The sequence below is a fragment of the Silene latifolia genome, chromosome 1, assembly GCF_048544455.1.
Source record: "Silene latifolia isolate original U9 population chromosome 1, ASM4854445v1, whole genome shotgun sequence".
Classification (NCBI taxonomy): Eukaryota; Viridiplantae; Streptophyta; class Magnoliopsida; order Caryophyllales; family Caryophyllaceae; genus Silene; species Silene latifolia.
Window position 1 is genome coordinate 172,498,334 of NC_133526.1, and position 25,263 is coordinate 172,523,596.

A 25,263-nucleotide genomic window follows, 5' to 3' on the forward strand; every position below is an offset into this window, starting at 1 on the left:
TCAATCAAAATATAGACAGGAGTAATTCGTTGATGGTTTGTCGCACATTACTTCAATGGATACAAGTTATTTGTCAACGATCTATGAAACTAGTAAGAGGTATTTTTCCTTTTACAATTTATCATACGAAAGATCACCTCATCAAAAGCTGCATGAAGATAGCGAGGAGGCCGAGCCGAATTGTCAGATCATGGTTTGAGATCCGTAGTTTACAAAAAATTTATTTTTCTTTGGTTTCCAATAGATTCGTTTTTGATTATAATTATTCTTTGTAATTGCCGTATGACGTTTTATTAATGAAATTGTTCTTCCATTTCAAAAATAAAATAAAATAATTTACCTCAAAATACTCAAACTCGACTCAACCAAATCTAAACCGAATAAATTACTTCAAAATCCAAATTACTAACACCACAAACATTTTACCAAACAATTGATGACCTAACGACCATTTTTTCACTAAAAAAGAAGAAGAATTTTAAAAAATTGCGTGCCGGTTTCCACGGTCGTCTCTACTCACTTTCAAGTCTCAAGTCCCAACACACTCAACTCTCAACATCTTTTACTTAAACAACAATTTCCTTCCTTTCTTCATCTTTCTTCCTTTCCTTTTCATTTGTTTTAGGTACATACATTATTCAATTCAATTACTACTATTACTATGATATTATACCATTAATGTTGTTATTGTAATAATCACATCAATAATGACCCTAATTATATTTTATATATTGGGACAATAACATGTTAATCAGTCAACACTACCCTTGAACTACCATCCCTTTTGAGTTTTACCCTCTTTTTCCTTCCTTATTTGCCTCAACCATCTATCAAATTCAATTTCACAAACCCTAATTTTTTTCCAAGATTGAAACTTTATTACATGGGTTTTCTTAAAATGTGATTTTATTAAGTGGGTTGAAGTCAGAATTTTGAAAGGAGTAGCAGTTTATGAGATTTATTGTTTTTTTGGGTTTGGTTTGATATAGTGAGATTTTTTGGATTTTTATTTTTATTTTTTTGGAAAAATTGGAGTTTTAGATGCACTTGATTAAGCATTGAACATGGCTAGACGGCACGGGTGGGAACTTCCTGCACATTATCTACAGGTTAATTTTATTTCTTTTGTACTCTTTCTGTTTTTATCATTTGTTTGCATTTTTTTTTTCTCTGCGAGGGGTATTTAATCAATGGTAAATAAATGATTGGGACGGAGGGAGTATATTTTATTTTGCTGTTATATAGTGTCATAAAAATTAAGGTGGTATGATTTTGTGATTATGATTATTGGGGTTGTTGAGGGAGCAAAAGAGTGACTATTTTGTGATTTTGTTTATATATGTTAATTAGTTCAATGATTAATAAGTATGAAGTTTGGTAAAAAGCTCAAATGTTTAATCATTACTTTGTGTTTGTGTACTTATAGTCAGTTCCTTCCTGTTGTTGTCTTATTTTGTTATTTTCTGGCCTTTGTTGTTTTTTTGGTGCCTATGCCCTTATTTGCTGGCCCTTTTGTGGATATATATGTTGATCTTCAATTTTGTTTGTTTGTTTGGCTATTGATCATTTTCGGTTTTTCTTTCGTAATTCCTTTACTTGTGTAAGCTTGTGATAACCTTATGGTATATTTATAATTCCTCCGTCTCAATCTTTTGTTTATGTCTTATATTCGTTGTCAGGGTATTTTAATCGAAGGTAAATAAATGATTGGGAAATAAATGATTGGGATGAAGGGACATTGTCTTAGGTTTTTTAATCAAAGGTAAACAAATGATTGAGACGAAGGGAGTAGTGTAATTTGCTAGGAATTATTGATTGCTTAGGTCAGGTGTGGTTTGATTTAGTTGAGTTGAGCAAGAGGAACCTAATTAGGTGTTGACAAAGTATGGTGGAAATTGTCGAATGAATTCATGGACAAATGCGGTTGTGCTTCTACTCTGAAGCCGTAACATTGTTTGTTGGTATAGCAGAAGTATCAAATAAGGTTAAATATTAAAAAGAGACTTTTCCTTGAATTTTTGGAATCGACATTCAATTTGTGCACAACTCTTGGTCAACCTTAGAAGTTGATACTTCATAGTTCGCACTCCTGATCCCCTTTTTTAATCATATCATGCGCTTATTGGATTTTTTTAAATGAATTAATTAGTCTGCCAATGAGTGGATGATTTGTTGGACCAAAGGATGTGGTAGGTAAATTAATGGCTATTCCACTTTGTCCCGCTGGGGTATGGAGGCTTGATTGAAGTCTCGATATGGTGGGCTTGTTAGTCTCTTTTCGGTGAAAATCCAATCTGAGGTGTTGGATAATGGTGGTGAGATCTTTTCCAGCTACTGAGGTTGCGATAGGGAGGTCCGTAAAAGTGAGTGTGGTGGAGACTAGAGATTGGTTGTGAATGTGATGTTTGGAATGGTGACAAATCATGAAAACTTAAGACCTAACTGCTGAATATTTGGCCTTTAGGGAGGTTGTTAACTAGGCTAAGACTCCTGGTATGCTATTGTGGTAGCATCCATGGTACTTACTTCGGCTGTTGCAGCCTGATTTGACTCTTGAGTGTTATGGCGTCATCTCGGCCTATACCGCTTAAAAATTCCTTTTGGCCCGACCTTCAAAATTTTGATAGCTTGCTTGCTGTTGAAATCTCTTCCATGTATATAATGGACTATTAGGCATTCTCTCACATTGCTCTTGGATTTATGGGTCTGCTGTGGAGGACTCAACACCCGCAACACGGCGTTACAGCCAAGATTTAATGCCATGGTAGCATCCTCATCTCTTAGAAACGGCAATAGTGGTTTGGATTGAAACGGCTTTGCCATTGAAAACTAGTGTCTGGCTGTCTGCATGAATTTCTGACCACGCAGAATCTCCGTAATCTTATTTCAATTGTATAATGAAATCACCAGGTGCTCCAATGTGTGATATTTGATGGAAAAAGAGTTACAGGATTGCATTTTTTCCTGGGAATATTCAGTGCTTCAACATCCAATTTACTGGTGTTTTATCTGTCTGATGGGTATATTTGTTTTTTTTTTTTTAACATTTATATGGATAAGTGTAATACGGAGTATTATTTTATTATGAGTGAAGATTTTCCCTGCATAAACTGGTACCTTTGGTCTTCTTTTATTTGAATCTGCTAACACATGTTTAATATGGTTGGGTGACTAGATATTGGCGATTACAGTATATCTTCTGCTAGCTGTTGCATTCTACGCCTTTTATGCACCCTTTGTTGCTAAGGAGGCTGTCTACGAATATGTGGCTACTGGTGTTTATACCTTTTTGGTAAGTGGAACTGAAATCTACCTGTTTGTTTCATATTTTTTTCTTTGTGATAATTATGCCACAAGAAAGTATATTTAGAGATAGAGAAACTGGGTGGGGGGAGCTTATGATGAAGTTGTAGACATCAAGAAATCTCATTGAGGGTCATACACTAGTACGTATGACTTATGAGCCCGTCCTGCTTGGGTTGGTCCGGCTTTAGAGTCGTGGGGGCTAATGTGTACATTAAACGTATGGATCTCTGGTTTTCGTATTGTAATCAATCTATTTGAATGTTTTTCAGTGTTCTTAAACTGCTATAACCCTCATTATTGTAGTTGTATTTGTCGTGCAGGCTCTAGGGGTACTAATTCTTTATGCTAGATGCACAGCTATTGATCCAGCTGATCCTGGTATTCTAGTTCCGCCTGATAGAACCGCTAGATCACAATGTGAAACCAGTTTACCAGGTCAGTTTAAATCTCACGCAGTAGTTTGTTGACAGGGAAGCAGCAACTTCATCAGGAACAACTAAAGGTTTTCATTGGACTGGAAATCCTTTTGGCTTTCATGCAAATTAATTTTTTCACCTGTACTTTTTCGAGTAGGTGATGCATCTTCAATAGAAGAGCCATGCAAATCGGTGGTGGCCGAAAGAGGAGAGACTTATCGTCCAAGTTTCTGCGCTAAAGTTGCGGGAATTTTTTGTTTCTGTCTTGTCCGTGAGGATTGTCGAAAAGATGAGGAAACTCCTCAGCAGCCATCATCTGAAGAAGAGGCTTTATTCTGCACTCTGTGCAATGCTGAGGTAGATAATTAATCATCGTGGGATTCTTTTTACTTTCTGAATATGAGATTGGATTGTGGACAGTTTGGTCACAGTAAAAGTAGAATCGAAATTTTCTTACCAAAGTCAGTTCTCCTTCCTTCGCTACCAACTTCAAGTGATATCTCTCTAATTGAGTGGGACGACCAATCAAATTGTTCCCTTGCATTGACTAAATTCTGCTGCTTAATATCTGCCATCCTTCTTTGAAATTTGTTATCGCAGCCCTGCAATACTAGAGGGTACTTTCTGTTAGATTGACTGCAGTGGTTCATTTTTGATTTTCTTTTAAGGTTCATCGTTAAGTCTTGTATAAACCCGTTTCACTCATAGAGTAAGAGACCAATCCAAATATATACTCATTAATGTGTGTAATGGTCTTCATTATCAATTACTATTCATAGTGAGATGGTCTTGGGCAAGAATTTGTTACGATCCATTCCGTTTACCATTCACATATAAAAGTTAACTTATGAAGAAATTTCTATTTGCTTGTAGGTGCGAAAATATAGCAAGCACTGCAGAAGTTGCGACAAGTGTGTTGATGGGTTTGATCATCATTGTCGGGTAAGTTGAATATAATTGTCTGGTTCTTACTTTCTATTACTTCTCAAAAAGAAGAAAAAAAAGATTAGTATTTGTCTGTTTTTTCTTTGTGTTGCTGGTTGACTATAACATACAGATTTTAAGTCTTATTGTTGGGAGTGTATTCAGGAGTCAATACAATAAAGTGCTCTCTTATTTGATAATTCCAAAAAATTTAGCTATTACGATCTTAGAACCAAAGTTTGTCTTCTTATGCAGTGGTTGAATAATTGCGTTGGGAAAAAAAATTATGCAAGCTTTGTGTGCCTGATGGCAATAAGCCTTCTCTGGGTAAGTCATGAACGACTTGTTTATATTTTTTTTTATGGCAACTTCTTCATATTCTTTAAATTCGATACTACGTTCATCTACCCTTAGGACCTTCTACTAACCCAAGGGCTACATTTCATGTCTAACAGCTTCTTGCTGAATGTGGAATTGGAGTTTGGGTCTTTGTTCGTTGCTTTGTTTTCAAAAAGGTTGTCGAAAATCAGATAACCGAGAGGCTTGGAGATGGATTCACACGCCCTCCTTTTGCGTCAGTGGTGGTATGTTGTTGAGTCTATAGGAATTTCTGCTCAAGTGCTAGGTTTGAGATGATCTGTATGTTCGACACCAGGCCCCGAAGCCAATGACTTTGTCCCTCTATACGTCTGTTTCTTATTCAAAAGTTAATGTTTGGCTTTGGATTCACATTTTAAGTAAAGGAAATAAGTGGGGTAACGATTATATTTGTCCCATTGCCAGTTTACCCCTAACATAAACACCATCAAGGATCCAACCTCAGCCCTAATACTTCCCACCAGCCCACCATAGTCCCGTAGCCCAAAAGCTTGATGATGCTGAATCTGTAAATTACATTGCCCAAAACTTGCTCAAAAAAGAAATGTAAAATCTTTACTTGGGACGGCCCGAGAAAGGAAAACATAAAACTATTGACTAGATAGAGAGAGTAACTCCTACTATTTTTAAATAGTTAGGTGGGTCAATGAACTTGTTGACGTTAAATAAAAACTTCTGCCAATATTGTTCAATAGTTTAAATCTCCAAACGATCTTAAATAAAGGGACCATGGCTTTATTTACCTTTTGTTTTTCAATTTTCCTTTTCTATTTTTTCGCATTTTGAGGTGTGCGTTCACCCATGGACGGTTCTAAAGGATGATTCATGTCAGCCGACCTCAAATCATTTTGGGATTAAGGCTCTGATGTTGTTGTTGTTGTAATGATCCAATGTGTAAGCGTGGAATACCACAGAACTGTAATATTTTATTATTTTGTATTCTTTGGGATGAATTATACATTTATACCAGATGGGATTTGATGTTTTACTATTCTATGTTTTATGTATGCCAGCTTTCCTCTTATCGAATAAAATGTCACTAATTTGATATCAAATTCGGTTTTCTTCAGGGCTTCTGTACATTTCTCTCCTTTTTGGCAATTGTGCCCTTGAGCGAACTATTCTTCTTCCACATCATTCTCATCAGAAAGGTTTGAATCTCAAATTCAGTCACCTCACTGCATTCTTCCTAAATTTGCATAAAACTGTAGTCCATATGCATTAAACGACTAAATGTTTTCCCCTTCATTGTTTTTGTTTTTTTTGTTTTAGTTCCATTTCGTGTCTCTTGAGTTCAACTCATAGTTCCTGTGCTTCAGGGAATCACAACATATGAGTATGTTATTGCCATGCGAACACAAAGTGAACCACCAGGACCTTCAGTTGGTGGTGAAGAACTACAAAGCCTGCCATCCTCCCCAACTAGTTCTGCGGTCACTGCTATCAGTGGACGAAGCTCTGTTGGAATTGGCTTGCAATACAAAGGTGCTTGGTGTACTCCACCTAGAATCTTCCAGGTAGGTGTTGTCATGTAGAAGGTCGTCTCATTTTCTTTTATTTGAGATTTATTGTATTCGGTCCCTATGTTTGACATCATCTCTCACATTCTTGAACAGGATGAAATTGAGCATCTAGAACCCAGCCGTGTGCCGTCCACAGTGGATCCGGACACTCTCCAACCAGGTGATAAGGGTAAAAAGGTGGCCCATCGCCCCGTGAGGATTAGTGCCTGGAAGCTCGCCAAACTAGACTCTAACGAGGCAGCTAAAGCAGCTGCAAAAGCTCGAGCATCGTCATCTGTTCTCCGCCCGGTTAGTTCCCGCCCCCAACCCTATGACAGTGATCAGTTATCAAGCAGCAATGTAAGCGTCAGAAGCAGTCCTACTAGCATCAAATCAGGATTTCAGAACCGAATATTTTCCCGATCCGGGCTCCCGAGAATATCTTCTTCAGCCAAGAGCTCTTATCCACCTAGCCGAGCGAGCCGGGAAGACATTGAAACATGTGCCCATAGTGTGAGCCAGTTAGGGAGCCCCAATCCGTCAAACATGGACCGCTTTAACCCCATCTACCAGTCATCAGCTAACCAATCACCTTTGTCTTCAAGAGCCGGTGACCCGAGCCCAGCACGAATACCACTGAAGATGAAGGAATCGAGTGCCGGTGAAGGAACAAAAAAGTCGGTTTACTGGGACCCAGAAGCCGGAAGATTTGTCTCGGCCAACACCAGAGCTTTGGCTTCTTCCTCTGTGGGCCCTAGGACGGAGCTCACGTACACTGGTCAATCTATTTTCTTTGGTGGCCCCTTAGTGAATGATAATTCCACAGGTAGTGCGAGAAGTAGGGGAGGTTTGGGAATAGGAGGATCAGGAGATAGAGAAAGTGGGCGGTATTTTCAGCAAGGCAGATCACAGAGAGGCGATCAGCTTCCCGTGTTTTTGCCCACTAGTGATTCTCAGGAGGGCCAGTTGCCTCCTGAGTTGCCCTGAATAGAATTAGATCCCCTGATTTTAGTCTTTTCTTTCATGATTTTGTGCAGATTTAGTTAGTCAAATTTTGGATAATTTATTGTAATCCATCCTCTTCTGAGCAAACTATGCCGTACATCAGGAATTCAGGGTTCATGTTGCTTTGTGCTGTGCATCCATTTCATAAATCCTCTTGCTATTCGAAAGTTCATCGACAAAGCCGACTACTCGAGATGTCATGTGTTTCGGTTGTCGGAAAGATTAGAGAAAGTAGTTTGCTAGTCTTTGTTTTTTGGAAACTAGTAACATATCAGCATTGAGAAAGAGGAACATAATCAATATCCAATTGAAAATCCGGTTGACCTTTCAGATGTTGAGATATCCGATATCGTCCGTTCAGCGCATTCTACAATCGGAATGTTATTTGGGGAGAGCAGTGTAGAAAAGCCGATGACACGTGACAAAAACGATAATCTTGTAGATAAACTTAAGATATCCCGCATCATTTCGGGTCAGATATTGCCTAGTTTAGAATGCACGACATTCACTAATATTTGACAGATGGTTTCGCAATTTAGACCAATTTTTTCGTAACTCTATATGTTTTTTCGTAACCTTTTATTGTTGAACGTGAGTTAAAATGACACTTTTATTTAATACGGAGTATATGAAATTCATGTTTTCGTGACGTGCGTACCCGTTTCATATTACCGTAAATATTTACAAGTAAAGCATTCTATATTATTCGTGTCCGTCTTAAAGTTGGGTAGGGATGGGCTGGGCAACCAACGGGTCGGGCTTGTGGCATGGGCCCGGGCATGACACGACTTGGGAGCAATGCCATGTTGGGTTGGAAAAACTGGGTCCTAGTTAGTGCCGTTAGTGGGCTGGGGCTGGGGCATGCCCTAGGTTGCACCAAAACGGACACGGACACTGACACGACACGGACACGTGACACGTGACACGACATCCCATGAAATTTAGGACACGAGACACGTCATTTAAATTTAATAAAATATATATTTTATAGTTATATATGTGTGATTTTATTTTTGAAAAAGTTGAATATTAAATTTAAATAAGTGAAAAGTAAAACTTACGTTAATTATAACTCATTTCTAAAACCAAAAACCAACTTATAATCAATCTATTTCGACATCTCATTACTAGTCTAAAGAACATCATTTGTCTCCAATTCAACTTATATTCCCCACCAAATTCAACCATATAACAATTCTCGTTATTTACCTTAAATTTAACTTGATTCCGTTTGGAGGTGTGTCCAAATACCATTGACACGGCTCAAAATACCATGGACACGTGCCCAAATAAAAGATGAAAGTTAGACACGGCTTTACAAGTGTCCGACACGTTTTGACGTGTGTCCGACGAGTGTCGTGTCCGACACGGGAACGCCGATTAGGAGGAGTGTCCGTGTAACCTAGGGCATGCCTTCCGGCTATCGGTGCAACTCGTCGGGCGAGAGGAAGACAGCACCAACCTGCCCCGGGTTGGTAAACAGGCTGTTACCCTAAAAGATTTGTGCCCAAGACTGAAGAGTTAGGTAGGTCTCTCTTATCCCGTTTTAAGATTAAAGCGAATATAACCGTCTCAAACAAAAATTTGGAATTTGTGGTGTCTGAATCAGTGACCGGGGTATTGAGTGGTCTCTAGCCTTAACTTACAATTTCCGTCGAAGGTTTAAGCCTTCATTTCATACATATGATCAGTTCTCCAGAAAATTAAGCAGAAATTAAAAATGGGGTTTAACAAACACCCAGATCTTCTCTTTCTCCTATTAATCTTTGTTTCAATCTCTCTTCTTTCTTCTCCTGTTCTCTCCGATCTCATTATTTCCAAAGTTGACCGTCGTGTAAGTCTCCCTTTTATTCTACCATTTGGGTTTTGTCAGCTTCATTAATTTGAATTTTAATTTGATTTTGGATTTTATTTGTTAAATTGGATGATTTGAGTGATTTATTTGTTACCCGCGTGATTAAACTGATCTGGGTTTTTTAATTTGAGCAAAAAGATTGAATCATTGTTGTGATTTGATTGATTTTTATGATTGTTTTTTTTTGTGAATGTGAGAATCAAGTTGTGTTTATATTATATTTGAAATGTGAGAAAAAAAGGTTGAAAATTTGTTGTGATGTGATTGTAATGTAGGATTGTTGTTTGTGTGAATTTAAGAATCAAGTTGTGTTTACATTGAAAGTTACTCCCTCCGTCCCAATCGTTTGTTTACCTTTTTTATTCTTTGTGAGGGGTATTTTAATCAGCGATAAATAAATGAATGGAATGGAGGGAGTATAATTTGAACTTCAACTGCAAATTATTAAAATTGAGAATTAGCTTACTAGTGCTTCTTTTCTTGTTATGAATTGATGGGGTTGGATTTTGTAGATTATGAGAATAATGTGTGTGAATTTTTCAAAATTTTTGCTTGGGTTCTAAATTGTGATTTATTTGAAGATTGGTGTAAATTGTTCAACATTTAAGTGAATGCTTCTTGTGTTATTGCAGATTGATTTGACTTCTCACATTGTACGCAGTACCTCGGTCATTAAGGTGAGACCTTGCTCTTGGTCCCTTTGTTTCAGTTTTTATATTACGAGTAGTTCGCTATCTTCTGAAATAAGTACACAAATTTGAAGGATTGGGGGGTCTTGACTTTCATGAACTTGGTAAAGCTAGAGGTGGTTTTGAGTTAACATCGTTGGGTACATTTGAGCTCTAGGAACACATACATGAAGGTTTAGTTGAAAGTTGAAACTCTAGTGCTGTGAAGTAGAAGGCTTACCTTTGCAGTTTGTTCCATGAAGGTTGTAAACATTTCTATAGCTTTTTAACTCCACGGTCTCAATTGCCAAGTGCGAAATTGCATTTTTCATTGTTCTTCTAACATAGTAACTCGATTAGTAACTGTATCTCATTTACAACTTGCTTTGTTGGATGTCAATAGCTCATATTATTGTTGAATCTATATTAATATATAGCTTTCTGTTAATACATCATAGTCCCTCAATCGAATATTCATTAGCTTCCTTTCAACTATTTTCTTTTTCTTTGTGAGCAATCTTTATGGAACTGTTTATTTCCTGGTTCTTTGACTGTATCTACAGGTAGAAAATGATGGAAAGGATACAGTTTCAGAATTTCTGGTCGCCTTTCCTGAACAACATGCGAAATATTTGGCCTTTGTGTCAGCAGTTCAGAGTGAAGGCAAGGCCAAAACAAAGAGACCTGGAGCTAGTCTTTCCATGAAACCAGCTCAACCTACAGGAATGCCTCCGTCTTTGGCTTTTTACTCTATATCTTTGCCAAAAGCACTTGGAAAGGGAGCAAGTGTGACTGTTGAGGTTTTAGCTGTGTTCACGCACATGTTAAAGCCGTTTCCTGAGCAGGTTTCCCAGGGTGATTTTCAGCTTCTTCTATTCCAAGATAGTGCATATTTTATAACTCCTTATGTAGTTAAGATCCAGACCTTGAGTGTTAAATTACCTGATGCGAGAATCGAATCCTATACAAAACTAGAAAAGACAAAAACTCAAGGCTCTGAGATTAAGTACGGACCATATGAGGACCAAGCACCTTTCGCGTTTACCCCAATAGCACTTCATTATGAATACAATAAGCCATTTGCTGTTGCTCAAAAGTTAGTGCGTGAGATAGAAATTTCACATTGGGGTAATGTACAAATCACTGAGCATTATAACCTTATACATGGAGGTGCCCTTCTCAAGGGAGAATTTTCGAGGTTGGTTCCTTTTTTTATTGAAGTTAAATGTGCAATTCGAAACACCTATATTCTACATTTATATTAATGGTTTTTGATTTCCATCCTTTTCAGACTTGATTATCAAGCAAGTCCAGGAACCAAAGGCGCATCTGCATTTAATAGGTTATTAGCTAAATTACCTCCACGGGCACATTCTGTCTACTACAGGGATGAAATCGGGAATATCTCCACATCCAATTTGCGGGGTGATTCGAAAAAGGTGAGGTGCTTGCTTTTGCTACCAAGATAGTGAATGTCTTCTTTCTTCAGTTTGGCTTGCTTCATATTTTCTTTCTTGCAGACTGAGTTAGAAATTGAACCAAGATTTCCTCTGTTTGGAGGTTGGAAAACATTTTTCACCTTCGGATATGGCTTGCCATTGAAGGACTATTTATTCGCCTCTGAAGGAAAACGTTTTATTGACATCTCTTTTGGTAGCCCCATTGGCGAACTGGTTGTTGATGAACTCATTGTGAAGGTATTAATTCATTAAACTTCAACATGGGTATGCTGATGATTTTTTTTTACTGTAAGTAGTTTATGCTCATGTTAAACGTGTTGGTTTCTATTCGATGGAGTTGATGTACTGAAATAAATGGATTACCTATAAATCTATAATGAGCTCTCTGTGAACAAGTATTCATTTGAAATTCTGACAGGGGGCCTATTTATGGGAAATAACAAATACGATATTGGATTTGGGCCAATCTCATTGGAATTTTGGCAACTCTAACAAGCAAATACTTGAATTTTCACTAATGAAAAATTAGATTCCCTATGAACTCCTTTCACATCCTTGGACATATTTTTCACGCTTAAGCTTCCACCACCCCTGTCTTTCCCCTCATAGCAAAATCCTGATCTTGCACTGACCTCCATGATTGTGGTCTGTTGGGGTACAAAACGTTAGTAAAGAATTCGTGATTTGGATTAACATTAAAGTGTAAGAGCTTGTTTGGATAGGATATTATGAGGAAGGGGAAGAGTATGGAGGAAGCACAAAGCAGGGAGGGAAGCGGGATGGGGAATGAAGCAATGGTGTTTTCCTTCCAAATATTTCCTACGTTGGAAAGATTGAGGTTAGGGTTGAGGGAAGATAATGGACCTCTCCATTTTCTTCGACCTCATCTTACTAACCAAATAGTGGAAGTGGCCCCCTCTCTTTCCTCACCTTCTTCTCTTTCCAAATCACTCTATCCAAGGGGTAAATGATACTCCCTCCATTCATATCCAAACACACTATTGATACTATTCATGAGCAAAGCGAATCTTCGAGATTCTTTGCAATATATAAGAAAAAATATAATCATGCGGGATTTTGTTTGATTTGCCTTTTACAAGTACAATAAGAATAGAAACTTTTATCTCTTTTTATAATGTAAACTATAAGATATTTGCATTATATTTTGTGCATTGGCAAGTGTGTAAAATGGGAATGGTGTGTTTGGAATTGAATAGAGGGAGTAATAGAACTTGTGAGTTATTTTGGTGGCATGTGAACAGTTAAAACTAAGATGGAATTTGTATAACAAGTGGGTCTTTGACTGACAGGATTTAGCAGGTGTTCAGTGAAATGATAGGCTACTACTGCCATAAATGCAAAGAAAATAGAATGAGCAGAGTAATATTTCAGAAGAAATCGATACTTGATTGTTTAGTAATTCCTTTCTTCGTTCCACAACATATCGACCATATTGCCTTGGGGGATAAGCTAAATATATTAGCTGACTAACTTAACTGAATTACTAAATATCTCTTGAACTAGAATTATTCTTCTGAACTTCAGTTAGCTTCAGTTGCTAGTACTGGCTTTAGGTCATTACAATGGCTTAGTGGCGAGTCGGCCTTAGTAGCAATCCTTGCTGGAGATTCTGATTTTGAATAATCCTGAATTTCTGTGGTGCTGCAAATTAGCTAGGTATATCTGCATGTAACATATAAAACTGATGGTCTTTGCAGGTCGTTTTGCCTGAAGGGTCTAGGGATATGTCCGTTTCTATTCCATTTGACGTGGACCAATCACAAGAGGTAAACTATCTATGAATTCCATTATTTGCTATGGTCTTCCAACTCCGTTGCCTTTATCTCTCTCTCTCTCTCTCTCTCTCTCTCTGTATATGACATTCCGTTTTAGTTTAATATCTAAGCATACATTGTTTATGGTTTCTTATTTTTCATGTAGACCAAGTTCTCTCACCTTGATTTAAGCGGTCGACCAGTAATGGTGCTGCAGAAGACCTACGCTGTGCCTGAACATAATCAAAATTTTCAGGTAAAGTTTACGCGTTATAGATTATATGTTCATCACTATTCTGATCACCCTGGATTCTTATTTGAGTGGATTTTTTTATGATTTGATATTTGAGACGTTGTCCCAACTTCAGGGTTTCTAGAACTCTATTCCTAACCTCTATAATTTAAGGTGCTAAAAAACTACTCCCTCCATTTGGTTGGAATCACTACATTTACATACAGCACAATTTCTAAGATAGTGGAAAACAGGAAGGGTAAAAATGGCAATTTGCCTTATTTAAAGGCAAATGGATGAGTGAATATAGGGGAACTCGTATGCTTTTGTAAGCGTGTTTTGGTCGTTCCAGAGTGAGTTTCTATCCAGATAAAAGAAATGTAGTGAATTGGTGAAAGGACCAAAGTGAAAAATGTAGTGAATCTGACCGAACTAAGGAAAAATTACCCATCAGTTAGTGACTTTTCATGTTTGTGAGAATATGTTTTCCGTTTCACATTTTACCCATTTTCTCCTCTTTTAGATTTTGGATGACCAATCAACTGCTTAATTGGTTCTCATATATGAGCATCCTCTCGATTTTCAGGTTTATTACAAGTTCAACAGGTTGAACCTGCTGAGGGAGCCATTAATGCTAATTGCAGGGTTCTTCTTCCTCTTTGTTACTTGTATGGCATACACCCATGCTGACTTGTCCATTTCAAAATCCTCTGCCTCTTATTTGGCAAAACTGCAGTGGGATGAGGTGTGTTAATAATGTATACATTCGTGATTTATATATCGTAGTCCATTTTTGTGTATTAACTCTATTGGCTTCTAGCGGGGAGAATAAAGTCAAATGAAGGGGGTGATGTAATAACTAATAGCACATGCTAATTTTGGGTTTTGTTATAGGTTCTAACCACCCTTCAGCAGCTTGAGAATATCATCAATCGATGTTTGGCAATCCATGATAAACTGGAGGCGTCATTACGTGAATTATCCAGAACCGGAAATATCCAAGCTTGTAAAATAGCCCGGAAAACTGCTGACAGTCTGCTTAAAGAACTTTCTAAAGACTTGAAGCCTTTGCTTGTGTTTTTGCAGTCTACTCCACAAGCGGCACATATATATCCCAAGGTTCGTTTATTGTCGTATTCTTTAATAAGTTTTGGTGGATCTTATGGCAATTAGAGATTAAAGTTGCGGTTGTTATTTGTGCTTCTTCAGTTCTTCTATCTTTAGTCACTGTGACTACTTGGATATTTCGTCCATCTAGTTCATTTGTTTATCTTTTGCTTTGGGCACAAAGACCAAGGTGGGAGGAGAGGGACCCATTGTAGCTGTTGTCATTGGATGATAAGTGAACCAAACTGTACTTACTAATTGGACGAATCTGTGATGATCTAAGAGAGTGTACTTGTAAATTCAACACGGCATAGGTAGAAAACGGAGGTTTTGACAGAGGAATGTAGTTGTCTACCATCAAGTGACAGGTTTTCTAGAATCCCTTTTAAAGTCTCAATCTTAGCTTGAAAACCTAGGCACAAGGCGCACTGATGTGCTACCCAAATACCTCGGGACATGCTATGTGGTTTAAGAATTCACGCCTTGTGTGTGCACGCCTTAGGACACCTTACATGCGCCTGGTGATGTGATGCTAGTGAGTCATTTATTCTGCAGTTTCCGTATTTATTTCCTCTAGTTCTTTTTATTCTACCTTCCCCTCTGCCCCCATTTTTCCTTACGTACGTTCTTGTTAACTCTCGTTAGAATCCGAAAGGTTATTATTGTACAAAATTTATTATTGCAAAACCCAATGTTTCATATGTGCATGAGGTGCGCGCACCTTCATTTCACACCTTCTGTGTTCGTCGGCTCAGTGGTTGATGCGCCTAGCAGCTCTTAACTTAGACTAGGCATGTTCTTTTTATCATGCATTTATTCTCAGCATTCGCATTAACCCGGGAATTATACAGGCCGAGGAACTCGTTGCAAAGGAGCGAGAGTTGCAAGATAGGCTAATTGCAAAGCATTCGGTGGTGGTAGACTGCTATGAGAAAAAGCTAGGTGGTCGTGAAATCGAGAACCGGGTTGCTCCTCACCAGCAAAAGATATCGGCCTTGAGACAGGAGGTTGATGATCTACTCGAGTTCATAGAAGGGATCTAGCCCCAGTTTTGGCTCTACTGTTTAGGTAGCAGTTCGATAGCAGGGTATTTCCTTATTATAGATTTGCTGCGACTTTTTTTTTTTCTGTTGTTGTAGAAGAACCAACATTATACTGCAAATTTCAGAGGCTCTAAATGAAAAAAAGTGGAGTTCTTATATTGAACGGAATCAATTAAGGGTAAAACCGATAATCTGATCAAGTTTATTAAGGGATTTACATGACAAATTAAAGAGAGTTTAAAGAGCTTTTACGTGATGGTCATTTAAAATGTAGTTTTCATAACGTTTCAAATACTTTGTAAATTACAAAAAATTCAAATTTTAGATTAGTCTCTAAATGGTCAATGGGCTTCCGAGAAATATGCCGAATTCTCATTTACCAATTCACTTGTTAAATTACTCGTATTTGTAAGAAATATCCCAAAACAGTAACTCTCACAAATAGACAAGGAGCGTTGGTGCTCGAGTTAGGAAAGCTAGTAGGGATGCTTGCTCTTGCTGAAAGTGAAAATTTCAGTGTTTTTTTATTTAAAATTTTCGATTTTTTCCTTATTACTACCATTATCTGTTCATGCGGTTCATCCCTTGCAAAATTCAAACTCATGGTCCATCACTAACTATAGAAGGAAAGATTGTGGCATAAGATGTACATCGTTCTCACAAATACTTTAATGTTAATTGCATCATTATTGTCCCTTTATTTTCATTGTGGTACAAAGTAAAAGAAAAATGAATCTTTGACCATTTTAAAACCAAAATTACGATATAATGTCCATTGAACACGACTAATCCATCCATTGAAGAAATCGTACATAAAATACATTTCCAAAAATGTAAATAAACCAAATCTATTAATCCGTTTCAAGTTCAATGTCCCATTCGTTCATGATTCATGAAAAACAAAATCGACACGGTTATCATTGAATCTCCCCCAGTTCCGAAACAAACCCGCATCTGATCACCTCTACTACCAACCTCGAAACACAATATATGAGTCCGTTTTTGAAATAATGCTCAAAAATAAAAGAATTGTCGTTTTGGGTCGGTTTTGAAAACAATTGTCGAAATGGTGTCCACGTAGGCTCGTTTTTGACGAGCCTGTAGGAGGCTTAAACACGCCATACCTATTGGCGTGTTTACTTCAATGAACACGCCATTACATATGGCGTGTTTAGGCAGTCCAAAATTCTAACCAAAGTCAGTAGCTGAACAACATAAGCAAAGGAAACACGCCATACATAATGGCGTGTCTTAAGACTAAAACACGCCATACGTAATGGCGGGTTTAAGCAGCCAAAATTTCTTACCTGAGTCCAGTAGCTGCAAAATAGAAGAAAATAGAACACGCCATACGTAATGGCGTGTCTTAAGAGCCAAACACGCCATACGTATTGGCGTGTTTAGCCAGTTCTATTTTTTTTTTTTCATTGCTGCACAAATTCCCTTCGTCCGTATCTTTCCTTTGCCAAAACAGAAAACCAAACTCAACAATGCTCAACAATGCAAAGGACAACACAAACCATTGCCTATTATAAATAAAAACCGAGTTTACACAACACATATGTTTCGCACAAGGGGATTAAAATCTAAGTTTTACAACTAAAATGTCAAAGAAATAAACCATCTAAAATGTCAAACAAACCATTAATCTTCTAACTATTACATCATGTCCTCAAGTCTTCTTCTTGCTTTTTCGTCGAAGGCGATTCCAAAACCCTTTCTTAGGCTCCGGGGTACCTTCTTCATTGACGGCTTCTTCATTGACGGGTGACATTGAAGACATTGAAGGCATTGAAGACATGGCCGGCATTGAAGACATGGAAGGCATGGAAGACATAGAGTGTCTAGCCGGCATGGATGACTTAGAGCGTCTACCCCTCCTTGTGTATTGAACCAATGGTGCATCATCATCCACATTCATTGAGTTGAGGGACTCTTGAACCATTGTTGAACTTTCTTGCCTTGGTTCTACGGTTGGTTGAAGGAGATGGGAATAGCCTACATGTTCAAGCGATTGAGTGGAGTAGTCCCGTAGGTGTGAAACCATTGTCCGGAAATGTGGAGGCACCTCAAGAGGCATTTGTCGAAGCTCCGTATCACATGTATTATGGACATTGACGAAACCTTGCGCCTAAAACAAAATAAGTAGTATAAGCTAATGACATTTTATGATATATTGGTTAAGAATTTTAAGACAAGTATATTAAAGTGTACTTACAAGATATTCTGTGGCTCCAAAGGGTGCTTGATAAGTAGCTTGTGGGGGAAAAGGGTTCAAGCGAAGAATAGTGCGATCCCGGTACCAAACCATGTAGGGGTCGAAGTAGTTCATTTCAATATCATCCTCTTCACCACGAAACCGAAAATCACCCCTCCTAACCCAATTTGCTATGTAGGGTTGATGTTTTTCAATCCAATTCCGTGAAGAGGCACCCCTTTTGTCTACTTTGTGCAATTTTGGTTCGGATCGAGTTTAACGGGATAATTTGTTTCCACCCAAATTGACGAGCTACCCTATTTGGAAAATGCCACTCAACAATGTCGAAACAAATCATAGGGGCCATCACTGTCCAATCGTCGGAGTCATCATAACAAAACGGGGGCAAAAAAGACAAAACCTGTCGGGTGTAAGGTTGCCATGTAAACTGATCATGTCGCATTGAATCAAAAGCATCCCTATACCCAATTAGTGTGGTCACCCCTTCCGGCCTCTTACGAATCACACTTGCCCACCTACGACCCAATGAGTCAATCCTGATTTGATGTTGTGAACCTAATGGGTTTGGTCCATGATGGGTAGCATTAACGGGTCTCGTGAGTGTAGGTCGACCAATACTAATCCTCTCCCATGCCCACAATTGCAATAGAACAAGGGGACCTCCAATGTCTTTGGACATGGTCAAAAGCCACAACCTTATGGTATGCTCCTTTTTGGCAATTTTCCTCCAACAAGGTTGTAATCTTCGGACTATAATGAAGCCCCTTCATCAACCGTTTCCTTGCAAACTCACGTCGCTCAACAAAGTATGCATTGACTCTAAAAAATATACACTTTATGAGTGCCGTTACGGGTAGAAAACGTGCTCCTTTAAGAACATTATTAAATGCCTCCGCCAAATTAGTAGTCAATATTCCATATCTATGTCCACCATCATGGCAAATTGACCACTTCTCTATTCCAATTTCAACAACATATTGTTGTGCCTCTCTATTCAACTCACCTAGGCGACGAAATCCTATGTCAAACTTCTTGTTTTGTAATTGCATTGCCGTTGACCCAAACATTTCTTTAACTGCAGTATTTCTAAATCTTGTATTAACATTTGAAGCCAAATGACGAATGCAAACCCTATGATAGGCATACGGCTCCTCCCACCCACTACCAACTTCACTCATTGCTTTCATAATCCCTTTGTGTCTATCGGAAATGACACACAACCCACTTCTTTTGGTAACAAATACTCTTATGCATGACATAAACCAAGGCCAACTATCGGTATTTTCGGCTTCAACAATAGCAAAAGCAACCGGGAAAATTTGATTATTAGCATCAATTGACATAGTTTGTCAAAATTGTTCCCTTGAACTTTCCATATAAGTGGGTTCCATCAATGCTTAAAACTGGCCGACAATGTTCAAAGCCATCAATACATGGTTTAAATGCCCAAAAAACACGCTGAAATTTTTGCACATTTGGGTTAGTTGTTGGTGTTGTATAAAATTGAACAATAGTGCCAGGATTAGATTCTTTTAAGCCTTGCATGAAACGAGGTAGCAACTCATATGATTTATCCCAATCTCCAAATATTTCCTCAATTGCTCTTTGTTTTGCATTCCAAGCTTTGGTGTATGAAATTGTGTAACCATACTTATCTAAAATATAAGTAACAACAGAGTTTACTTTATATCCCCAATCTCCCTCAACAAGGTTACGAATCTCATGACTTATGAATGCTCGTTTCAAATTCATGTGGTCTTGAGGTACCATGTCACAAACACAAGACTCATCATGAGGACCTTTGTATGTCACAATGGTAAAAACTTCAGAATGAAAGTCTTTTTGTGTAGCCCTTAACCGCCAATTACATGGTGTAGGAATCCGGCCACATTTGAAGGTAATAGTATTAGGCTTGGATTTAAGCAACTTTGAAAAATTGATTTGCTTTAACACAATATGATGTCACCTCATCGCTAAGTGAAGCTTTGTTTGGGAACACTTGTCCAACCGCAAACTCTTTCCCATGTTCATATCTTACCATATTTTCCCAAGTTTTCCAACTATTCAATTCATCCTCATCTAATTGATCAATCTTATTAAACTCAACGATGGGAGCACTAGCAAAGACAAGATCATCATCACCATCTTCTTCATTTGCCAACAAATTCTCATCAAGTATTGCCAATTCCTCATCAATCTCATCACCTTGTAAGTTACCATAAAATTCCCCTTCATTTACGTAATTAGTTTCAAGTGAAACAAATTGAGCAACATCATCTAGCCTAATACTTGGTGTAGGAATGACAATTTGACTAGTAGAAACTTCTACAAATATGTCCATTGAAGGAGCATGTGAATGACGAATACTTGCCCATAACGCTTTAAAGGCTCCCTCATTATTAAGAGGAACAATTTTGAAACACCCAAGACTCGGAAATTTCATCATTACCTTCAATTGAGTACCCAAACTTTGAACACCGATTCCCTTATAAATCTCTTCAACTAATTCAAGATATGTCATCTTTGTACTAGCTAGAATAAAACATTGATTCCCTCCTCTATAGGTTACACATCCATTTTGCTCCAACACTTCTCCATCCCAATAACAAATAAGAGGAAAATCACAAATTTCCATTCTATAAAAAAAATTTGAACAAATTTAGTATTAATCAACTACCAATAACCTAATTTTCCTAAAATACATACCTAAACAACAATTAAAAATCAGAAATCGTTCATCCTACCTAATTTAATTAGGGTTTCGAAAATTTGGGGCTTTTTTTAAACTACCTTAAATTAACACATATAAGTTGTAGATATAGGTACAAAACAACATAATTACTAACAATGAAGACAAAATAAGCAAAATCTACATTCAAAAGATGAAAATAAATAAGTTAAAAGAATTAAATTACCTTGCTAATTAGGTAGAATGTATAATTTGAATAGCAAAAACCCAATATAATGCCGGAGATACGCCGGAGATTCACGGAGATGAGTGTGAGGTGAAGAAATAAGAAGGGAGTGAGGTTTTTGTATCGCGTTTGGGAGTTTGAGTAGCGGAGATGGTGAATGGTATGTGTTTTGTGGTAGAAAGTGACGGGAAAAACAAAGTTGTTAAAAAAAAAAAAGATTCTCTTTAAACACGCCATACGTATTGGCGGGTTTTTTCAGAAGACACGCCATACGTAATGGCGGGTTCTCTTTCTTTCCAAAACCCGTACCACGGACTTGGGCTAGAAAATAAAAAGTCGCTTAAACCCGCCATTACGTATGGCGTGTTTTAGTCTTAAGACACGCCATTATGTATGGCGTGTTTCCTTTGCTTATGTTGTTCAAACCATCGACTTTGGTTAGAATTTTGATCGCTTAAACACGCCATATGTAATGGCGTGTTCATTGAAAGTAAACACGCCAATACGTATGGCGTGTTTAAGTTTTTCCTACAGCTCGTCAAAAACGAGCCTACGTGGACACCATTTCGACAATTGTTTTCAAAACCGACCCAAAACGACAATTCTTTTATTTTTGAGCATTATTTCAAAAACGGACTCACAATATATAAACAAAAAAAAAAAGCAAAAGTAATGATATCCATATCAACAAGTCCCCATTCCCCAAGGTTTGTTTCACCAACTTGAAAGTACGACCAAAAATGGAGACATCACTTCGTTACAGCGGCGACGCCAAAGCCCTAAAACTTCACGCCAAACAAAACCTTCTCCTTCTTTCTGATACTTTCCTTCAGGTTTCCTCTTTTTCTTCATTCTTCTACTACTTGTATTATCTCTCCCTTCTTCTTGTTTATTTTTCCATTTTTTTTATGTTTTAATCTTTTTTTCTTGATGGAATATTGAAATGTGTTGTTAATTTGCGATTTTGTTGAGGTATTGATTGAAATTGGAACTGGGTTTCTGGAATTAAGTAGATTTGTGTTGCTAAATTGCTGCTGTAGGGTTTGAAGGATTTTGTAGTTTAGTTGAGAAATGCGCTTTAGGTTTATGTTAATCCGACACGGCAGAGAAGTGTCGTATCCGAGGCGTATCTCAGTGTCTGTGATGCAATTCTGGAAATTTAGTTATACGTCGATATCGTCAACTGACTATGGTTTTAGGGTTATGGTGTTAATGCAGAAATGTGTAGCCTTTCCTCCTATCCAACCCAATACTCTACCAGCTTGTCGAGGTTTCCAAATTTTGACCATAAATACAACATCAAAGATTTAATCTCAAAATGAGCCGGGGTCGGCTAACATGAACCGTCCTTTGAAACTGTTAGTGACTGGTGGAATAGAATAGGGAGACGTGATAAATAATCGATTAAACCATAGACATATGATTGTTTTAAATTTATTTTGACCATAGGTATGTCGAAAAAAATATGAAAATTTAAAGGTGATATTCTTCTTTGACAAAGAAAATGTAGCTACTCCTAATTTTTGAAAATTGTTCCACTGTTTAACTAAAGATGGAAAATTGGATGTTATTATCTCTTCTTTTGGTTTGGTGGAATATACCGAGTAATTTTTAGTGAAAAATAAATCGAAGCAGGGCGAAGAGAGGGGAACTGAAAATGTAGCTTTTCAATGTTTGAAAGAGGAAATGGGCTTCACCTTGGTGATATATATTTTATGGAGTGTTACGTATTTGTCCGTTTACATTCAGGTCACTATAAAACAAACCAAAATGATTAAAATTAATGGGGTTACGGTGTCACTTAAACCAAATAGTGTCGTCTTGTGTCGTTGAGATGAGATATGGCTACAATCTAAATTTGTCCCTGTATTTTTGTTTTCTACTAAGAATAAGTTCAGTGTGTGTAATTAAACCTATAAGGTATTTTGCTAAATAAACTATGCTCTCCGAGGCGATTGTTGTAGAAGTTCTCTGTAAGATATTGATGTTGATTACTGAGAAGTGTTTGCTAGTTTGAGGCTCTAACCTCTATGCATTTTTGCATACAATGATGTGATATGCTTATTCTAATATTCCATGATATGCATTTCATTGCAGGTTCGTGGAGAGCTTGATACAAAGTATGGAGGACCAAGTTACTTAAGTGCTATGTTGAGGCGCTTCTATAACGTATGTGACGTTTTTTCAGAAAGATAATTTGATTATAAATGGATTAAAATTTCTGAATTATCTCTCTTCTGCTTTTAACATTGCCATGGCTTGAATTTATGCAACAGCCACCACAGTTGGCAGCAAGCCTTGGTTTGGGGGTGCAATTTGACAAGCGTGAGAAGCTTGGTTATGTTGTGCGGGGAAAATTGGGATTCCCTGTGTTATCTGACGAATCAGTGAGGTTCAATGTCAAGGGTCGATGTGATGTTGACAAAGATTTAAAGCAGGTTTGTATTTTTTTCTTTCTGCGGTATCTGTAGAATTTCATTTCATTTTTCAGAATAAGTATGGGATGACTACGCGTTAACTAAAGCTTTTGTGCTCCTTGCTTTGTACAGTAACTAATAGGTTATCTGTAATGCGTAACGGGGAATTAACTGAAAGAGTACCTGTCCTTTTTCATGCATATAGACTACTTAATTTAGTTTCTCAGCATATTTCGGAAAATCAATGTTTCCTTAGACTAGAGGCGTTTTGTAAATCTTTTCATTCCCCGTCCATCCCCTTTATTTTTTGGAGGTGATCTTCCATTTCAAACTAATGAATTCTTTGTTGCTGTATCGTGATTCATGAATGGAACTAAAGAGAAAATCAAGAGGAGCCGCTGAATTCTCGTGGAGTGTGTTCAATTTTCAAAAGGATCAAGATGTGAGGTTGAAAATTGGCTATGACATTGTTGATAAGGTAATTGCCGGGTGACTTTGAAATTTGAATTAGTCTATTAATTAGGGTTGATATGCTTCGTTCACTTGGGTACTTTACTGTGTATCCATGTGACTCGAGGTTTTTAACATTGAAGCATTGTCAGTCTCTGTGATGCTAATTTTGGGTAACATTGTAGTTATTCTTCTTTGTACTTTACTTTTAAATGAGAGAACTGTGAGGATAGTATTGCAGTAATCCTTCTTAGTTATTAACAAACTCTCTCTATGAATATTCATATAAGAGAGCTCTGTAAACATCATGTTGATTTTATTGACGAGTAATGCTAATTCTAAATTGGTCATTTGTGACCTATAGGATATTAAAGTAGCTAATTTGTTGAAATGGACTTCATGTCTTTACTCTTTCAGAGATATATTGAAAATAAAGCTTTTCAAGGAGTCTGTTAAAAATTCCTCTTATATTACGCCGGAAAGAATGATTCTAATATCAAGTCTGAACCCGAGGTTTAATACCATGGCTAGTATTCTTGCATGCCCAATAAAAGAACGGTTTTGTACTGTATTTAAAGCGTTTTTGCAAATAGCTGTTGTTTTCCAGTTATGACCATATCCTTTAACTGCTACAGTCCCTACTTGGTGGTTATGGGGATCACACTTATAACCGGCGAAAGTGCAAAACTGATTCTAGATACAGTATAGTGTTGACCGTAATTTTATAGCATGTTCACAGCATCCCAGTATAGTCCGCTGGGTTATTTGTTGTTTGATATCTATTTTTGGTAGTAATATTATGAGTCATTGGAAACAATTATGGTGCCCTACCCTCGGCCGTGTTGTTGTTCCTTAGAACTTATAATGCTTCTGCTATAGTTGTTGCATCGCCTTTGACAGCTGCTTACTAATGATTCCTGCTGATAAATCCACTGGTTGCATTCGGCCATGGATGATTGCAGGTTCCATACATGCAAATCAGAGAAAACAACTGGACTGTTAACGCTGATGTGAATGGCAAGTGGAATATAAGATATGATTTGTGATCAAATCACCGTTTTCCGCTCTACAAACTGGAGGAGGCTAGGTAGTTGGCGCAGTTATCAAATCACCCCACCCCATTTGTTATTATGAGTACTGTGCCCTATTCATTCATAATTTTGTATGGTTCAAGTTAATCTATGTTTTTAAATTCTGTTTTTAAGTTGATTTCTTTTGCTGCAAGAGCTTGTGAAAGTTTTCTTCTCTAAGACTGTTCTCTGGATTCTACATGGATTGTTTATCATGGGAATTTAATTCTTAATATCATGAGTTTTACGGCGGACTACATTTTGGATTGGCATCTGTCACATTTATGAAGTATAAATGTATAATGCAGCGCTCATTTTAGGTTGTGGGACTTGTGACAGTCATTTCTGAGGTGATATTTTGCCGATCATAAGTCAAGAATATAGTGAAAACTTAATTGATAGTAGTTTTTAAGGGTGAATCGGTCATGTAGGCTCGTTTTTTGGCTAAACTATTTACTAAAAATGATTAAAATTAAAGTAATTTAAAGTTTTAGGCTAAACTATTTACCAAAAACATGTCCA

The 25,263-nt window shown here is 37.5% G+C and overlaps 3 protein-coding genes across 5 annotated transcripts; all 3 read left to right on the forward strand.

Annotated features, from left to right (window-relative positions):
- Nucleotides 1-352: 352 nt before the first annotated feature.
- On the forward strand, nt 353-7,680 carry LOC141611911 (protein S-acyltransferase 21). Of its 2 annotated transcripts, XM_074430570.1 has the most exons (11): nt 425-625; nt 1,042-1,109; nt 3,176-3,292; nt 3,627-3,741; nt 3,880-4,079; nt 4,596-4,664; nt 4,902-4,973; nt 5,102-5,230; nt 6,095-6,175; nt 6,344-6,541; nt 6,641-7,680. In XM_074430570.1, exons 2-11 carry the CDS (start codon nt 1,065-1,067, stop codon nt 7,511-7,513), a joined length of 1,899 nt encoding a protein of 632 aa, XP_074286671.1. In that variant the 5' UTR covers nt 425-625; nt 1,042-1,064; the 3' UTR covers nt 7,514-7,680. The 2 variants fall into 2 exon arrangements, with proteins under 2 accessions (XP_074286666.1, XP_074286671.1); XM_074430565.1 differs by having other exon boundaries at nt 353-1,109.
- Nucleotides 7,681-9,113: 1,433 nt separating this feature from the next.
- Nucleotides 9,114-15,829, forward strand: LOC141611923 (dolichyl-diphosphooligosaccharide--protein glycosyltransferase subunit 1A). The gene is made up of 10 exons (XM_074430582.1): nt 9,114-9,365; nt 10,019-10,063; nt 10,618-11,252; nt 11,346-11,493; nt 11,575-11,751; nt 13,233-13,301; nt 13,456-13,545; nt 14,108-14,266; nt 14,416-14,640; nt 15,480-15,829. Exons 1-10 carry the CDS (start codon nt 9,252-9,254, stop codon nt 15,669-15,671), a joined length of 1,854 nt encoding a protein of 617 aa, XP_074286683.1. The 5' UTR covers nt 9,114-9,251; the 3' UTR covers nt 15,672-15,829.
- Nucleotides 15,830-21,465: 5,636 nt separating this feature from the next.
- On the forward strand, nt 21,466-24,998 carry LOC141611932 (outer envelope pore protein 21B, chloroplastic). 2 transcript variants are annotated; one of them, XM_074430592.1, is made up of 5 exons: nt 21,466-21,637; nt 22,902-22,973; nt 23,078-23,242; nt 23,601-23,699; nt 24,634-24,998. In XM_074430592.1, the coding sequence occupies exons 1-5, from the start codon at nt 21,545-21,547 to the stop codon at nt 24,715-24,717; spliced, it is 513 nt and encodes a 170-aa protein (XP_074286693.1). In that variant the 5' UTR covers nt 21,466-21,544; the 3' UTR covers nt 24,718-24,998. The 2 variants fall into 2 exon arrangements, with proteins under 2 accessions (XP_074286693.1, XP_074286699.1); XM_074430598.1 differs by having other exon boundaries at nt 21,467-21,637; nt 23,081-23,242.
- The last annotated feature ends 265 nt before the right edge of the window (nt 24,999-25,263 follow it).

What these genes read in the sequence shown, in the direction of transcription:
- LOC141611932 (XM_074430592.1), top strand. Translation starts at nt 21,545, where the DNA reads ATGGAGACATCACTTCGTTACAGCGGCGACGCCAAAGCCCTAAAACTT. An exon ending in TTGACAAAGATTTAAAGCAG is followed by an intron (nt 23,243 to 23,600) that starts GTTTGTATTTTT and finishes ATGGAACTAAAG; the next exon opens with AGAAAATCAAGAGGAGCCGC. An exon ending in GCTATGACATTGTTGATAAG is followed by an intron (nt 23,700 to 24,633) that starts GTAATTGCCGGG and finishes GGATGATTGCAG; the next exon opens with GTTCCATACATGCAAATCAG.
- LOC141611923 (XM_074430582.1), top strand. Translation starts at nt 9,252, where the DNA reads ATGGGGTTTAACAAACACCCAGATCTTCTCTTTCTCCTATTAATCTTT. An exon ending in TTGATGAACTCATTGTGAAG is followed by an intron (nt 11,752 to 13,232) that starts GTATTAATTCAT and finishes TGGTCTTTGCAG; the next exon opens with GTCGTTTTGCCTGAAGGGTC. An exon ending in CGGCACATATATATCCCAAG is followed by an intron (nt 14,641 to 15,479) that starts GTTCGTTTATTG and finishes GGAATTATACAG; the next exon opens with GCCGAGGAACTCGTTGCAAA.
- LOC141611911 (XM_074430565.1), top strand. Translation starts at nt 1,065, where the DNA reads ATGGCTAGACGGCACGGGTGGGAACTTCCTGCACATTATCTACAG. An exon ending in CTCCTTTTGCGTCAGTGGTG is followed by an intron (nt 5,231 to 6,094) that starts GTATGTTGTTGA and finishes GGTTTTCTTCAG; the next exon opens with GGCTTCTGTACATTTCTCTC. An exon ending in CTCCACCTAGAATCTTCCAG is followed by an intron (nt 6,542 to 6,640) that starts GTAGGTGTTGTC and finishes ATTCTTGAACAG; the next exon opens with GATGAAATTGAGCATCTAGA.